A 15418-nucleotide genomic window follows, 5' to 3' on the forward strand; every position below is an offset into this window, starting at 1 on the left:
AATACAAAAGAACTATGGTCAGAACGTGACACAAGGCCTGTAATATTTAACTTACTGTATCTTTTCTGAGACGGATTGGCGATTGGGAGGTGCATGACGGGTTTGCCTTACGAGAAGTAGAAGGGTCCCTCTCAGGATCCATTAATGGAATGCACATCACCCTCGATGGAGACCATTTTGTGACAGATACAGATGCGTTACCTTAAATCTTGTTAAGTTTGTAATTTCCACTTTAAAGTTTCAGACTTGATTTACCCTAATGAAAGATGTATCAAACCCCTACAAAAAATATCCATTATTTATAATCCACATAATAATTCATATTTCCTGTTGCTGCAGGATTATTTTCCTGCTGTGAGAAACTGGCTCAAATTAAGAAACAGCATATGTATGGTTTGTACAGTTCAATTTAATCTCAGGCCACAACATTTCATTGTCTCTCAGAGACATCATTCATCAAGCCTTTGTAAGATGAGACAGTCTGTACTGTACCCATTGTACTGCACTGACAACAGACTAAATGAAACACTGATATCCCATAATAATGTATGCTTTGTGTCTCCACATAGGTGGCGAATGGTGATGACAAGCTGGTGAAGGTGTGGGGGGTACTCTGAGGGGGAGGTGACAGACATCGGCACTGGGCACAGTGGCAGCATCAACAGCGTCAAGATCTGCTCCAACAACAAGTACGTGATCAGCATCAGTGTAGATGGGTCCATACTGCCATGGAGGTACCCTCACCTGCCCTAATACCCTGGACAAAAAAAACTGATTCCCTCTCAGTCTAGCACTGGTGAGGAGAGTTGGTCTGGATATGGGAGTAATTTTTTATTAGTCAATAATTCTTAAATTTATGGTTAATAAGCCAAAATAAGAAACACTTCTATTAAGGTCCAGTGGAGTCAAAAAYGTGATTTATATATATTTCCACATTATGAGGTTGGAAAAATACTGTGAAATTGTGAAAATTATGATAATACCCTTTTAGTGTAAGAGCTGTTTGAAAAGACTGCCTGAAATTTCTGCCGGTTTTGGTGGGAGGGAGTTTTGGCCTTCCATGGTGACATCACCATGTGGTAAATTACTTAATAGACCAATTAGAATGAGAGTTCCAAACCTATCTGCCAATAACAGATACATTTCAGTTTCCCCCTCCCCACTCAAACAACTCCCAGACAGTCCTAGCAAAATTCTTGCTTGAGAAATTGCTCTTTGCTAAGAAGCTTCTTTTTTTTATTACCATTTTAATTGAAAACAATCACAGTAAGGTACTTAATGTTACCCAGAAATGATTTGATATTGAGATAAAATCGGCTGCATTGGACCTTTAAAGATCCCACTCCTATTAGTGTTCCCATTTCATTGCCTGAGTATAGACATTATTTCACAAGGTCTCMATTTCTGCCAGGGCATTCTCCAAGGTATTGAATGATATTGTTGTGAATGTTAAAGGAATGCACTTATGCTTTTGCAAAGATAGTGGACTGTTTTTTTCCCCCAACCAACAAACTCCATAAAGTTCATGTTTGAGATGAACCTGACTGAAATATGTCTGCTTATTTTCCATCATATCCTTCTATCTTGTTGTGTATGGTTGGTTACTGCTCTCTTCAGGTGAGCACCTCACCACTGTCACCACTGCCCTTCATGCCAGTGGGTTGAAACAGCAGGGGTTCCCAAACACTGGGAAACCCACATAACCTACTTGAATAATGTCTACACATCATTAATCCATTTATGATTGGCTAATATGTGTGTGTTCTAAATGCAAAAACGTGTCCATGACTAATCCATATATTTTATATTAACAGAGAAAACCTGCCAAAAAGAAAATATGACTGTTTCAACATTCAACCATGAAAAACTGCTTGTTTTCATGAGAATAAAAGTTCAATCTGGAAACATCAACTTGATTGTTTTCATGGGRATAAAAGTTAAACCTGGAAACATCTATTTGTGAGTCAGCGTTTATATAGCCTACTATGCCAGCGTAAACTACTTTGGTGATACAGGGACTAGAATCAAAGTGGGAGGGAATAGTCACACACTACGCATTTGAATACACGCCTCTTTCGAGACGAAGTTCGAAGCGATGGGTAAGTGCGTGTGTACATGCCCGTAAAGGCTGCAAGTAGGAGGCAAGGAAAGGCGAGGGTAATGTTGAACATCGATGGAGCTCATGTAATTTGGTCTACAAGCATTAAGGGTTTCAGTAAGTGTTGAAATGTTTGACGTTTACCGGCTGCACGGAGTCGATATGTGTTGATGTGCACCTCTGTGCGCTGGTGTTCTGTCCTCACGGTATCCGGATGGGAAATCTCTGCAGAAAAGTGGCACACTGGCCTAGAAATTAATTCCAGAATTCTCCAACATCGGCAAAGTATTATAAAGATATGGATAAACACTGCAGAGTGAAGGATGAAGCCACGTCAAAGGCAGCAAAGCGCAAGGAAAACAAACAGAAACATGGACGGCTTTTTCGAAAGAAATCATTGAAGTCGGTGGGGAGTTTTGTAAATAAAATAATCAAAACTTTGGGCACTTTTACCCACTTTGGAGACGTTGCAGTTCAGGGCGCAGAGGATGACGATGGAGGGTTTCGTGACGGGACACCTTGCACACTCAGTGCCAACTCAGGAAATATCAAAGAGGATGTCGACGGGGATGATTCTGTTAAAAATAATGCGATAGCTTCTTCCCGTTGCTCGGTGAAAGAAAGGGTTTTATGGTGCTATGGTGGCAAAATTCCAGGTGTTCTAGGCTTGAAAAATCATGGGAACACCTGTTTCATGAACGCCGTGGTCCAGTGCTTGAGCAACACTGACCTGCTCGCAGAGTATCTCGGGTTGGAGCGGTACAAATTGGATTTGAGTCGAAGGAGAATTAATGGGGTTGTTAGAAGTGAAGACACGCAGCATGTCAGAGGTGAAGTCACTGAGCAGTTGGCATCACTTGTTAGGGCACTCTGGACTCTGGAATAYATCCCGCAACTGTCCGTGGAATTCAAGGTAAGCTATAGTTGGCTATTATTAAATCTAGTTGCTCTTATACCTGTGTACTAACAATATACTTACTATGTAATAAACTCAGGACAAGCTATTATAGTACCASAGAGCCAGGGGTGAAGATAACGGCTGTATTTCCATTTGCACCTGCCCCTGTATACCTTGATTGAAACCGCAACATAAAACAACTATGTGTCATTCCTAACATGATAAAAAACWATTTGKGTGACATTTGCCTAAAATATTGAGGGGATTTACAGAAAATGTTATCATATTGGTCAATAAGCATTTCACTGTTAGTCTACACCTGTTGTTTACGAAACATGTGACAAATAACATTTGATTTGATTTTATATTCCAAAAAATGCTGCCTGAAGCACTATCCATGACATTAGAGCTCATAAGATTTATTAGCCTATAGGTAACCTGGTTATTTTTTTCTCCAGGATTGATTACTTTATCGGTCGGTGCAACAGCGAGCTTTGATAGCTACTACGCTGAACTGCAGTTCAATAGCTACTATGCTGAACTCGAGTTCATCTCTACAGTGCTTTTATAGTCTGTGGGTTTACCCAGATGGCTTTTAGTTCACCACTTACTAATGAAGTGGCTGGCTGGCACAGTGTGTCACTGGAGTCTAAGGGCATGGGATTACCAGGTGTCTGTCTGGAGTGCTRRGCTAGCACTTTGTTCCATCAGACACTCACAGCACAGAAGAACCTTGAACATAAACAAAGGACTTACTATACTCTAAACAGACTTTTGAAAGCTGGTGTGTTATATTGAGTGTTTTCCAGGTATGGTGGCTTTGAACTCTGGGCTTTAAAATGACAGTCGCTGAGATGTTGAGCATAGCACCTGGCTGACTCACTACCATTTACAGTGTTTCTGAATAGGACACACTTCATTATGTTAGTTAGGCAACATTGCCATAGAGAAGACTGTTTATTGAGAGGAACACTCTCCATTAAAGGATCTGAGTGTGGATCTGAGAGTGGATCTTCTTGTGGATCAGGAGGCGGTGACAGTATCAGTTTCCCCTCAGGCGTTCCCACCCTGCCCACTCTAAAGAGGAGGAAAAAACAATTATCACACTCCCGCGCCTGCAGTGCTAAGCTCCCATAAAGTTCAAGGCCAGATAAAGAGAAGATGATAAGGGGTACATTCACAATGGATTTATTCTTGGAAATGCTCATTGCTCTGTSAGGAGAAGAGGTGTAAGCGTAACTAGAGGCACACCTTCACCCTGCATTGTGCAAAGCCAGGGGCTCAATCACTTTTGCCTCTAGCTCAGTGTAATGCACTCGAAGTATAGGAGTTCAAATCAAATGTATTTATAAAGCCCTTCTTACATCAGCTGATATCTCAAAGTGCTGTACAGAAACCCAGCCTAAAGCCCCAAACAGCAAGCAATGCAGGTGTAGAAGCACGGTGGCTAGGAAAAACTCCCTAGAAAGGCCAGAACCTAGGAAGAAACCTAGAGAGGAACCAGGCTATGAGGGGTGGCCAGTCCTCTTCTGGCTGTGCCAGGTGGAGATTATAACAGAACATGGCCAAGATGTTCAAATGTTCATAGATGACCAGCAGGGTCAAATAATAATAATCACAGTGGTTGTCGAGGGTGCAACAGGTCAGCACCTCAGGAGTAAATGTCAGTTGGCTTTTCATAGCCGATCACTCAGAGTATCTCTACCGCTCCTGCTGTCTCTAGAGAGTTGAAAACAGCAGGTCTGGGACAGGTAGCATGTCCGGTGAACAGGTCAGGGTTCCATAGCCGCAGGCAGAACAGTTGAAACTGGAGCAGCAGCACGGCCAGGTGGACTGAGGACAGCAAGGAGTCATCAGGCCAGGTAGTCCTGAGGCATGGTCCTAGGGCTCAGGTCCTCCGAGAGAGAGAAAGAAAGAGAGAAAGAGAGAGAGAAGGAGAGAGAGAATTAGAGAGAGCATACTTAAATTCACACAGGACACCAGATAAGACAGGAGAAATACTCCAGATATAACAGACTGACCCTAGCCCCCCGACACGTAAACTACTGCAGCATAAATACTGGAGGCTGAGACAGGAGGGGTCAGGAGTTAGAGAAGWTTTGTCTGGGTGGTGGTCAATGAGGGGCAGATTGAGAGTGCCCAACCACAATACCASACTAAAATACCATCCAGAGATTGYATTACCTTTATTGTGCAGTCAGTGCTATACCTCCTGCCAGAGAGGTCTCAGAGGAGAATCAATCCTAACTAGTTTATTTGGTCTCTGTCTGACCCAATGTTCTGTGTGACCGTTCCTCTCCTCCAAAAATTAACTCTTTCTCACAATCTCACTCTTCTCTGGACACCCTGCCAACTCCTCTCCATCTATAGCCACTTCCTTCTTATCTTGTGGGACTCTCCTATCAGATTTTGAGAGGACAAAAATCTGAGCTGGCTTCATGTAGTCAAGATAGTTGAGATCTCAAGATAGCTGTAATGAAAAACACTCAATGCATGTGATGAGATCTTTCCTGTGTTTCAGCACACACAGGCGTGCATCTTGGCTGTGGCTCTGTGACCAGAAGGGTCATGAGTTTATGTCTGGCCGTCTAAAACTGTCTTTTATGTAATTCCACAGCTGTCTGCAGGCACCATGAGATAATCAGATAGCTGTCAGGCCCCTGTCTAAGCCCTTAGGCCATGGGAGCATCAGACTAAACAACCAGCCATCTATAAACAATCAAAAACCTTACCCCGTMATTTGAATGGCCCACTTCATAATTATCCCAGAGCAGAGTTCTCAAACAGTATTATCAGTCACTCCACATGCTTCTGACAGAGTAAGAGGAGAGTGAATAGCATAGACAAGAAATAACAAAGAAGGTGGATAAGTGTTTGCGTCACATCCCATAAAAAAATAAACAAACACAATTTTGGAGGAGAAAATGAAAGTGAATGTAAGTAAACTTTCTGATGTAACACAATGTATTAGCAAAAGCAATTCGGTGGTTGCACACATGTGTGCTGTTCAGTTACAGGCTAATATTCACTAATATGCACCAAGTCAACTCTAATGTGAGAATGACTGACAGCTTGACAGAAAGAGATTACTTTTCAACCCTCATTATAAGCAGGCAAAATGTATTTTGAGTGAATTCAGAAGAGAGGTCCTTGGTTAATTAGAAGCAAAAAGTTACCATTAAATTGTGATCTGTCCCAGTGTCCTCTCAGGCAGGTTGGTGGTGCAGACTGGAGAAAAATAAAATAAAAAGGTAGCTACCACAGGACGACTGGCACTGAGCTACATTCCAGTAGCACCTTGCAGGACTGACGCTGTAGGGGGAGGGTTACTTAAACGTTGTATCGAAGGTTAAGTACTGTGCCTGTGACTTTATATATATTCTTCCCCTTCATCATGTCCTATCTGTCACTGTCCTCTGATCTGAGGGCTTCATTTTACCTGCTCTGGGATCAGAATCAGATGTGTGTTTTGAAGAGTATCTGATCTGTTTGTCCTAGTGCATTCTCTGAAGCCCTCCTGGTGGATTTCAATGTTTGCATAGAGGGGCCAGAGAAGGTTTGAAAACAGAAACTCAAACAGTTACTCAACAGCTAGTATATAGGTTTCAATAACATGGGAGAAGCCTAGGATAGGGGTCAGGGAGGGTAGGGAGGGAGGGAGGCTTCTTGAGCTGGAATTCAGTCCTCCCTCCCTCTCTACGGAGCAGGTGGACTATCTGGTCGTGATTGAAGGCTAAATCAGTTTAGAGTTTTGACATGTTTGTGTGATGACTCATCACAGTGACAGTGACTCTGGCTTCCAAGGATGTGTCAATATTTGGGGTCTCTATGTAGGCCTTTTAATGATTAGGCTATTTGATCTGGCAGAGCTTTTGATTTCAGGACATTAAATATGAAGTTAAATGACTCAGTGAAGTCGCAGGGAGATGACACTTGTTCTTGTTCTGTAAATCTTCTCTTCAGGCGTACACAGGGGTTTAATTGGGCCGGGTCCCGCCGGGATATTTGGTCAGGGGCGTCACAAAGTACATGAAGATGGCTGGGGGGTGATCCGTATTGGGGACATGTCCCTGTCCTGAAGTTGGAGAATTTAGCATTTTTCAAACACCTGAAACAGCTTTTTGCTGCAATCTAGAACCATAGTAATTATGCTTAATTCTATGTCAAAACTGTTTATTTTTCTACATATCTAAACATAGGTTACCTCTTGAGCAAAAMGCACAAAATTGCTGTTTGAATGAATGCTTACGAGCCTGCTGGTGCCTACCATCGCTCAGTCAGACTGCTCTATCAAATATCAAATCATAGACTTAATTATAACATAACACACAGAAATAGGAGCCTTAGGTCATTAATATGGTCGAATCTGGAAACTATCATCTCGAAAACAAGACGTTTATTCTTTCAGTGAAATACGGAACCGTTCCGTATTTTATCTAACAGGTGGCATCCATAAGTCTAAATATTCCTGTTACATTGCACAACCTTCAATGTTATGTCATAATTACGTAAAATTCTGGCAAATTAATTCGCAACGAGCCAGGCGGCCTAAACTGTTGCATATACCCTGACTCTGCGTGCAATGAACGCAAGAGAAGTGACACAATTTCTCCTGGTTAATATTGCCTGCTAACCTGGATTTCTTTTCGCTAAATATGCAGGTTTAAAAATATATACTTCTGTGTATTGATTTTAAGAAAGGCATTGATGTTTATGGTTAGGTACACGTTGGAGCAACGACAGTCCTTTTTTGCAAATGCGCACCGCATCGATTATATGCAACGCAGGACACGCTAGATAAACTAGTAATATCATCAACCATGTGTAGTTAACTAGTGATTATGATTGATTGATTGATTGATTGTTTTTTATAAGATAAGTTTAATGCTAGCTAGCAACTTACCTTGGATTCTTACTGCGTAACAGGCAGGCTCCTCGTGGAGTGCAATGTAATCAGGTGGTTAGAGCGTTGGACTAGTTAACCGTAAGGTTACAAGATTGAATCCCCGAGCTGACAAGGTAAAAATCTGTCGTTCTGCCCCTGAACAAGGCAGTTAACCCACCGTTCCTAGGCCGTCATTGAAAATAAGAATGTGTTCTTAACTGACTTGCCTAGTTAAATAAAGGTGTAAAAAAAAAAAATGTGTTCAAATCGCTGTCCAAAAATACCGATTTCCGATTGTTATGAAAACTTGAAATCGGACCTAATTAATCGGCCATTCCGATTAATCGGTTGACCTCTAATTAGGAGACTACTCTCTTCTACTCCTACTTTTGCTTTGACACATCCCAATAATCACTTTGCTCTCTGTTTATGAATGTGTGTTCACTTTGTACAATGTTCAGCTACTTTGAAGATAGGTACAGTAAGCAGTACCTCCCACACACAGTGTGTTATTATACAGGTTGTACCAATGATAGCGAGATCTACTGTACTGTATGATAGAGTCATACAGTATGTCTGTTAGATACCAGGGATCATTAGGCAGTGATCACAGGCTGCTGTTCTCTCCATAATCTCTCTTCACTGCTTAGGCTCCTTCAGGCTGCCAGCTGCGGTTCAGCCGGTTAATTCCAGCGTAATTGAGTCGTGTGCCACTCAGTCTTAAACCACATATTTCAACTTACATTGTGTTCCATGTGGGCTTAAGTATTCCTCAACCTACTTTTTTTGTGGCACAGTGATATCTACGGACGTATTTCATTTGATGTTTCTTTCTTAAATGTAAAAAGAACGGTCTTTATATCTGTCAGTTAAATTTGGGTAACACTTGTACTATAGTTTTGTGTATGTGTGTGGTGTTGAGACAAATGTTTCTGAATAACTGAATATGAGTCAGCGAACTCATTATGGGGTTCAGTGGGAGCCATCCAAGGTCAGCTCTGATTGGGCTCAGCAGCATTTGAGGATTTTCTGCCCGGTACCTTAAATAGCTTTGTCTCAGACAGTGGGCGACGAGGGAAGCGTGAAGAGCATTCGGGAAAATTTGCAATTCAAGAATCCCTCTGTTCTGCATTCTGTGGAGACGGACATAGGGCTGGATGCAATGATTGACCCGCTGTGGGTCCACTGTGTGCACTGTGCTACAGGAATTAGGCCTACAGCTGAGCTTCCTGAAGAAGGGATCCTGTGTGCAGCCACAGGTGGACCAACAGACACATCAGACATATCATAAATCAAATAAAATTGTATTTGTCACATGTGCCGAATACAACACGTGTAGACCTTACTGTGAAATACTTACTTACAAGCCCTTAACCAACAATGCAGTTTGTAGAAAAATAGGAGTTAAAAAATAATAATAATAAACTAAATAAACTAAATAAACTTCCTTAAACATTTCTGAAGAGGCAACATATGAATGCCCCTGTCTGTGTGTGCGYGTTTGTCTACCACTTTTTGTGTAGGCATTAGCAATGATGCTAATAATGATCCATCTTCTGGTAGATACCTACCTATATGCCTATACCTACCTGGCATAATGATATCATGATTATTTGCATCAATCCAGTGGCGATTTGTTTAGCAAACTCTGCAATCACATGTGTGCTCCAGAAACACAGCTAACCAAACAGTGTTGGTGTGCAATAAATAAAAGGGTATCTACACCCAAAAATGTAAATGTAATATATTTTTCCCAGACCTCAAAAGTGGTCTCCTGATGTGGTTTAAGCATTGGTGTGAACCGAAAAAATTAAATGTTGTTGTTTTTCTATCAAAAATACATATTTTAAGAGTGAAAACGTGAAAAAACTGGGGGGAAACAGAAACCTGGAAAAACCAAACTGAGAAAACGGAATTTCWGAAAAAAACTAATAGAATTTGGCAAAAAAATTGAATTTATTATATAGGGTCCTACACACCTCAGTTGGCCAGTGAATATTGCGCTGTTTGTTTCATGTTTCTATGTAAGCGGGAATGGCAGTAAACAAACCAATAGCTTTTTGTAATGCAATTTGGGTATTCCTGTCACATCTCAAATCCTAACAAGCTGTCAGATTTGGATCTGAATTATCCCACTGCTGTTTTAGTTTTTCACTCTTATGCAAAATGTKTGGRTGATCCGGACAGCAGAAGGTTATTCATGCATTTAGGCAAGTCTTTACTTCAAAAGCACACTGTGTGGTTATAGTACATTCATCTTGAATTACATCAATGTAATGATTTTAAAACAACAGTCAGGTAATCTGTTTTCCCTTTACATTGAAGATGCATTAATTCACCAATGTTTACAATACAGTTTTACATTGACTCCTTCATTGACCATGTGACTCTCCTTTCCCTTTCTAGAGTATAGTATCCAAGTATGGATCCCAATTCCGAGGAAACTCACAACATGACGCCCTGGAGTTCCTGCTTTGGCTTCTGGACCGAGTTCACGAGGATGTCAACTTGTCCTCCTGCAGCAACAACAATAACAAGACCAAAGCCCCAGGGAAGGTAAGAGTGCCTTCTCCATCCACTGTCACACAGTCACATTGAACTGTACTGAACTCAAAGTATAGGCTAGACTCACAAGTCTCAACAGTGCCTTGCACTTCCCACTCACAAGAGCAAGAACTACTGTCTGAAATATCTATTGCTATACAGAAAATTATCTTTTCATTTACTTGGTTTCACAACAGAACGTCGGTTTCTCCAGGCATTTGCAACAGCATCTTTATGTTCTTTGCAGCTCTAAGTTTGTACAATTTAAATTCAGCTCTCAATTATTGATGTACTTATCTACCCTTGGATCTATACTAAATGTGCTAACACAGCATTAATCGACTTTAATTGATGTACTCTGTGATTCTGAAAAATTCTGAACAGATGTGAGAGGAAGAGGTGCATTGCATAGAAGTTACATATTTCCTTCTCTCCTGTGCTCTACATGGCATATAATTCAACAGATAACTCATTCTGATAATCCTGTGTGAGGGATAAAGCTCCCTCTATACCTTGTATTGCCTACCCCCTTTGGTGAACTTGTTCATATACCTGTTTGGAAACAATTGCCTCTCTGACAAACTTATTTCCTGTGTTTGTGGGGAGGAACAGCTTAGAGCTGTTGTGATGGGTTTCCATAGTTCTGTCTGTCTGTGAATATGCCCTGTGTGCTGCAGCCGTCTAGCTGATGCCACAAGTGAAACTGCTGCTTTCACAGGAGACCTGCAACTTTGTTCTATCATGTCTTCTGTGCAGCCTGAGGAGTAGAATCAAAGCTGGGTAATTTGCTGTTTGATACTTTCTCTGTGCATRGCTCCTCCTGAAGGTATGCCTGTGGGCACAGTGGAGCCTGACACCCCCTGGATAGGCCTTTGATCGGTTCCACTGTGCCCATTAACAGGGAGTTTCATGCATTATTAAAAACATATTTCTGCTTTTGAAATACACCCCCTCTTTAGCAGTGCTATCAGGGTGATAACCAATGGAATGATTCATACCAAGTGCTAAATTCACTTTTGGTGAGTCATCACAAATAAATCTAAATGATATCAGTGTCCCTTCTCCCACAGACCTTACGCCACTGATTTATTCTGTTGTATCATCGCTATTCTRGTGGAGGGGAATTTCAGTCTCAGATTCACAGAACAATACATCACTGTATTTGGGATTCAACATGTCTTTATMAAATTGGTATKYGAACACMCGGAWAACAATCTGTTACACTTTTTTGMRTGTTAAGTARCAGAAGTGAGATGCATGGTTTGAGGRAGGGTAAATGGTGCTGTGTTCCAGACCAGCACAGCTTACTACATGATGACACTGGCCAGAATGAAGCCATTGGCTTGGCTACTGCYTAGGCCTGCTGGSTCTTGTTTTGGATAAAACACAGCTTGGTCTTTGTTGCATCAATTGAATTTGACACTCTGCATACTTGAATTAATAGATCAAAGTAAGAGGTGGTCTCAAGCCGTGGTCTGTTGAAGTGAATCTCACTGACACTAACCACGTAGGGACCTACTGAACCAAAGGCTATGGTTAAGACTAGAAACTAGACTGTGTGTCGGCTAAGACAGAAGTTTTGAGATTCAGTTGCCAGTGTGAACTCAGCTTTGTGGTCTTGTATGTAAGATTCCTCATTACTTGATCTATCTTCCAACAGGTTAGCGGGTTAGTGTGTTTGCGTATGGGTGGGTGTGTTCTTGCGTTTATGGGTGTATGCATGTGTGTAGGCTAAGTGATGCTCTGTGAGTTGTGTGTGTGTGACAGTGAGTGTTTGTATGGGCCTCAGTTCATTGAGCCATTCAATTTGGTTGTTTGCTATGAGCAATGAGCATTCGGTCCCCTCAGATGCACTTTCCCCCTTTCTCTCCATCTATCCTCCACCCCCCCTCTCTCTTTCTCTCTCTCTCTATATATTTCTGTTGACACTCCCCTCTTTGTTTATCTGGCCATATACAGTACTATGCAGTGTCTATCCGATACTTGAACAAAGCTTTAATCTGTGTCTGAGATGAGTTGCCCTTCAGTGCAGGGCCAGAGGGCACAGGAGGTGATCTGGACTATGTCTCTGTCTCTCTGTATGAGGCCACAGAGGACGTCAGAGGAGGCTGGGACTGGAGGACTGCTGATAAGGCCTGTCATTATAAGTCTGGGACACGTCAAGGAAAAAGTTGCCACATTGTTAACACCCAAGAGTCTGACGGTGTGAGGGACAAAAACCTGCTGTTTTTGACAGCATGCCGCTCCGCTTCATTATTGCTTTTACACACTTTTACTTTAGTTTAGGCAAGACAAACTGGTAATATCAATTTGGTTAGGCTATCTTSYCACACCACACCTCCAATGGTTCACCTTTCTGTGTGAAGGAGACCCATTTGAACTTTTGAACTTGTTATTGTGTTCTCTGTCTGTGGGACTTCCTCCCAGCTATATGGCCMATTAAGCCCAGSTGCCATTGGCACTTTGACGTCAACCCAGGTTGGGCTGGTCTTGGTGGGCTAGCTCAAATTGCATTTCCACTGCCTCCAGAAATGAGAAATGATGTCATGTTGCTAGGTAGTCAATATGTGGCTGCAGCTGGCTTCGCTGATATTGCTAGCTAGCTAGCTATCTAGCAAGATGTTGAATAATTTAATTCTCCCTCACCATGCTGTAACTAACGTTACCCCATACTCCTGCCAGTGCCAGCCAGACTCAGAGTTTCTCTGTCCAGTGTCTGTGTTCTTTTGCCATCTTTTTATTGGCCAGYCTGAGATATGCCTTTTTCTTTGCAACTCTGCCTAGAAGGCCAGCATCCCGGAGTCGCCTCTTCACTGTTGACGTTGAGACTGGTGTTTTGTGGGTACTATTTAATGAAGCTGCCAGTTGAGGACTTGTGAGGCGTCTGTTTCTCAAACTAGACACTCTAATGTACTTGTCCTCTTGCTCATTTGTGCACCGGTGTAACAGCTCTCGTTTGTAGAAGGAAGAGTGGACCAAGGCGCAGCGTGGTAGGCGTACATCGTCTTTTTATTGATGACACCAAAACAAAATAACAAAGCCAAAAAAACGGAAGTGAACAGTTCTGTCAGGCACAGACTCTGATTGGGAACCACACTCGGCCAAAAACAAAGAAATAGAAATAGAAAACATAGACTTTCCCACCCGAGTCACACTCTGACCTAACCAAACATAGAGAATAACAAGGATCTCTAAGGTCAGGGCGTGACAGTACTCCCCCCACCTCCAAAGGTGCAGACTCCGGCCGCAAACCTGAACCTATTGGGGAGGGTCGGGGTGGGCATCTACTCTCGGTGGAGGCTCCGGTGCGGGACACAGAACCGTCCGCTTGAGCTCCCCACTTCGGTGGCGCCTCTGGTGCAGGGATCGTCGCCGGTACCTCCAGACCGTAGATCGTCGTCGGGGACTCCAGGCTAGGAACCCCCCTGTAAGTTCCGGACTGGAGACCCTCGCTGAAGGCTCCGGGCCATGGATCATCACTGGAGGCTTCGTGCCATGGATTATCACTACAGGCTCTGGGCCATGGGATCATCACTGGAGGCTTCCGTGCCATGGATCATCACTGGAGGCTCGGGCCATGGATCATCACTGGAGGCTCCGGGCCATGGATTATCATCTGGAGGCTTCGTGCCATGGATCATCACTACAGGCTCCGGGGCCATGGATCATCACTGGAGGCTTCGTACGTGGAGCCGGAACAGGTCTTACCGGACTGAGGAGACGTACTGGCAGCCTGGTGCGTGGAGCTGCCACAGGGCTTACCAGGCTGGGGAGACACACTGGAGGCCTGGTACGTGGAACCGGAACAGGTCTCACCAGACTGGGGAGATGCACTGGAAGCCTGGTGCGTGGAGCAGGCACCGGATACACTGGGCCGTGGAGGCGCACTGGAGGTCTCGAGCGTAGAGCYKGCACAACCCGTCCTGGCTGGATGCTTACTTTTTCCCGGCAAATGCGGGGCGCTGGCACAGGACGCACTGGGCTGTGAAGGCGCACTGGAGACACAGTGCGCAGAGCCGGCGCAGGATATCCTGGGCCGAAGAGACGCACCGGAGACCAGGAGCGCTGAGCCGGCACAATCCGTCCTGGCTGRATGCCCACTCTAGCACGGCAMATGCGGGGAGCTAGCACAGAGCGCACCGGGCTGTCACCGCATAACACTGGAATTTGCTAAAATGCATATTGACAAGTCACAATCCTTCTGGGAGAATGTCCTTTGGACAGATGAGTCAAAACTGGAGCTTTTTGGCAAGTCACATCAGCTTAATGTTCACAGATGAAAAAATGAAGCTCTCAAAGAAAAGAACACCTTACCTACAGTGAAACATGGAGGAGGCTCGGTTATGTTTTGGGGCTGCTTTGCTGCGCCTGGCACAGGGTGCCTTGAATCTGTGCAGGGCACAATGAAATCTCAAGACTATCAAGGCATTCTGGAGTGAAACGTACTGCCCAGTGTCAGAAAGCTCTGTCTCAGTCGCAGGTCATGGGTCCTCCAACAGGATAATGACCCAAAGCACGCAGCAAAAAGCACCCAAGAATGGATAAGAACAAAACATTGGACTGTTCTGAAGTGGCCTTCTATGAGTCCTGATCTGAATCCTATCGAACATCTATGGAAAGAGCTGAAACTTGTAGTCTGGAGAAGGCACGCATCAAACCTGAGACAGCTGGAGCAGTTTGCTCAGGAAGTGTGGGCCAAACTACCTGTTAACAGGTGCAGAAGTCTCATTGAGAGCTACAGAAAACGTTTGATTGCAGTGATTGCCTCTAAAGGTTGTGCAACAAAATATTAGAATACGGGTCCCATCATTTTTGTCCATGACATTTTCATTTGTTTTATTATTTACAATATTATGTTGAATAAAAAATCTAACGGAAATCTGATTTCTATTAAATATGGAATGAACAATGGTGGATGCCAATTACTTTTGTCAGTTTCAAGTTATTTCAGAGAAAATTGTTGTGGAGGGGTACCAACAAATTTGAGCACATC

At 43.2% G+C, this 15418-nt stretch overlaps 1 protein-coding gene across 1 annotated transcript in view; it reads left to right on the plus strand.

Moving 5' to 3' along the window:
* Nucleotides 1–2085: 2085 nt before the first annotated feature.
* Nucleotides 2086–15418, plus strand: part of LOC112069570 (ubiquitin carboxyl-terminal hydrolase 43) — a 103942-nt gene continuing 90609 nt past the window's right edge. Inside the window, exons 1-2 of the mRNA XM_024136905.2 lie at nt 2086–3011; nt 10288–10437. Coding sequence (XP_023992673.1) covers nt 2397–3011; nt 10288–10437 — 765 coding nt within the window. The 5' untranslated portion in view covers nt 2086–2396. The remainder of the gene's footprint in view (nt 3012–10287; nt 10438–15418) is intronic.

This window comes from Salvelinus sp. IW2-2015, unplaced genomic scaffold (assembly GCF_002910315.2).
Source record: "Salvelinus sp. IW2-2015 unplaced genomic scaffold, ASM291031v2 Un_scaffold1051, whole genome shotgun sequence".
Classification (NCBI taxonomy): domain Eukaryota; kingdom Metazoa; phylum Chordata; class Actinopteri; order Salmoniformes; family Salmonidae; genus Salvelinus; species Salvelinus sp. IW2-2015.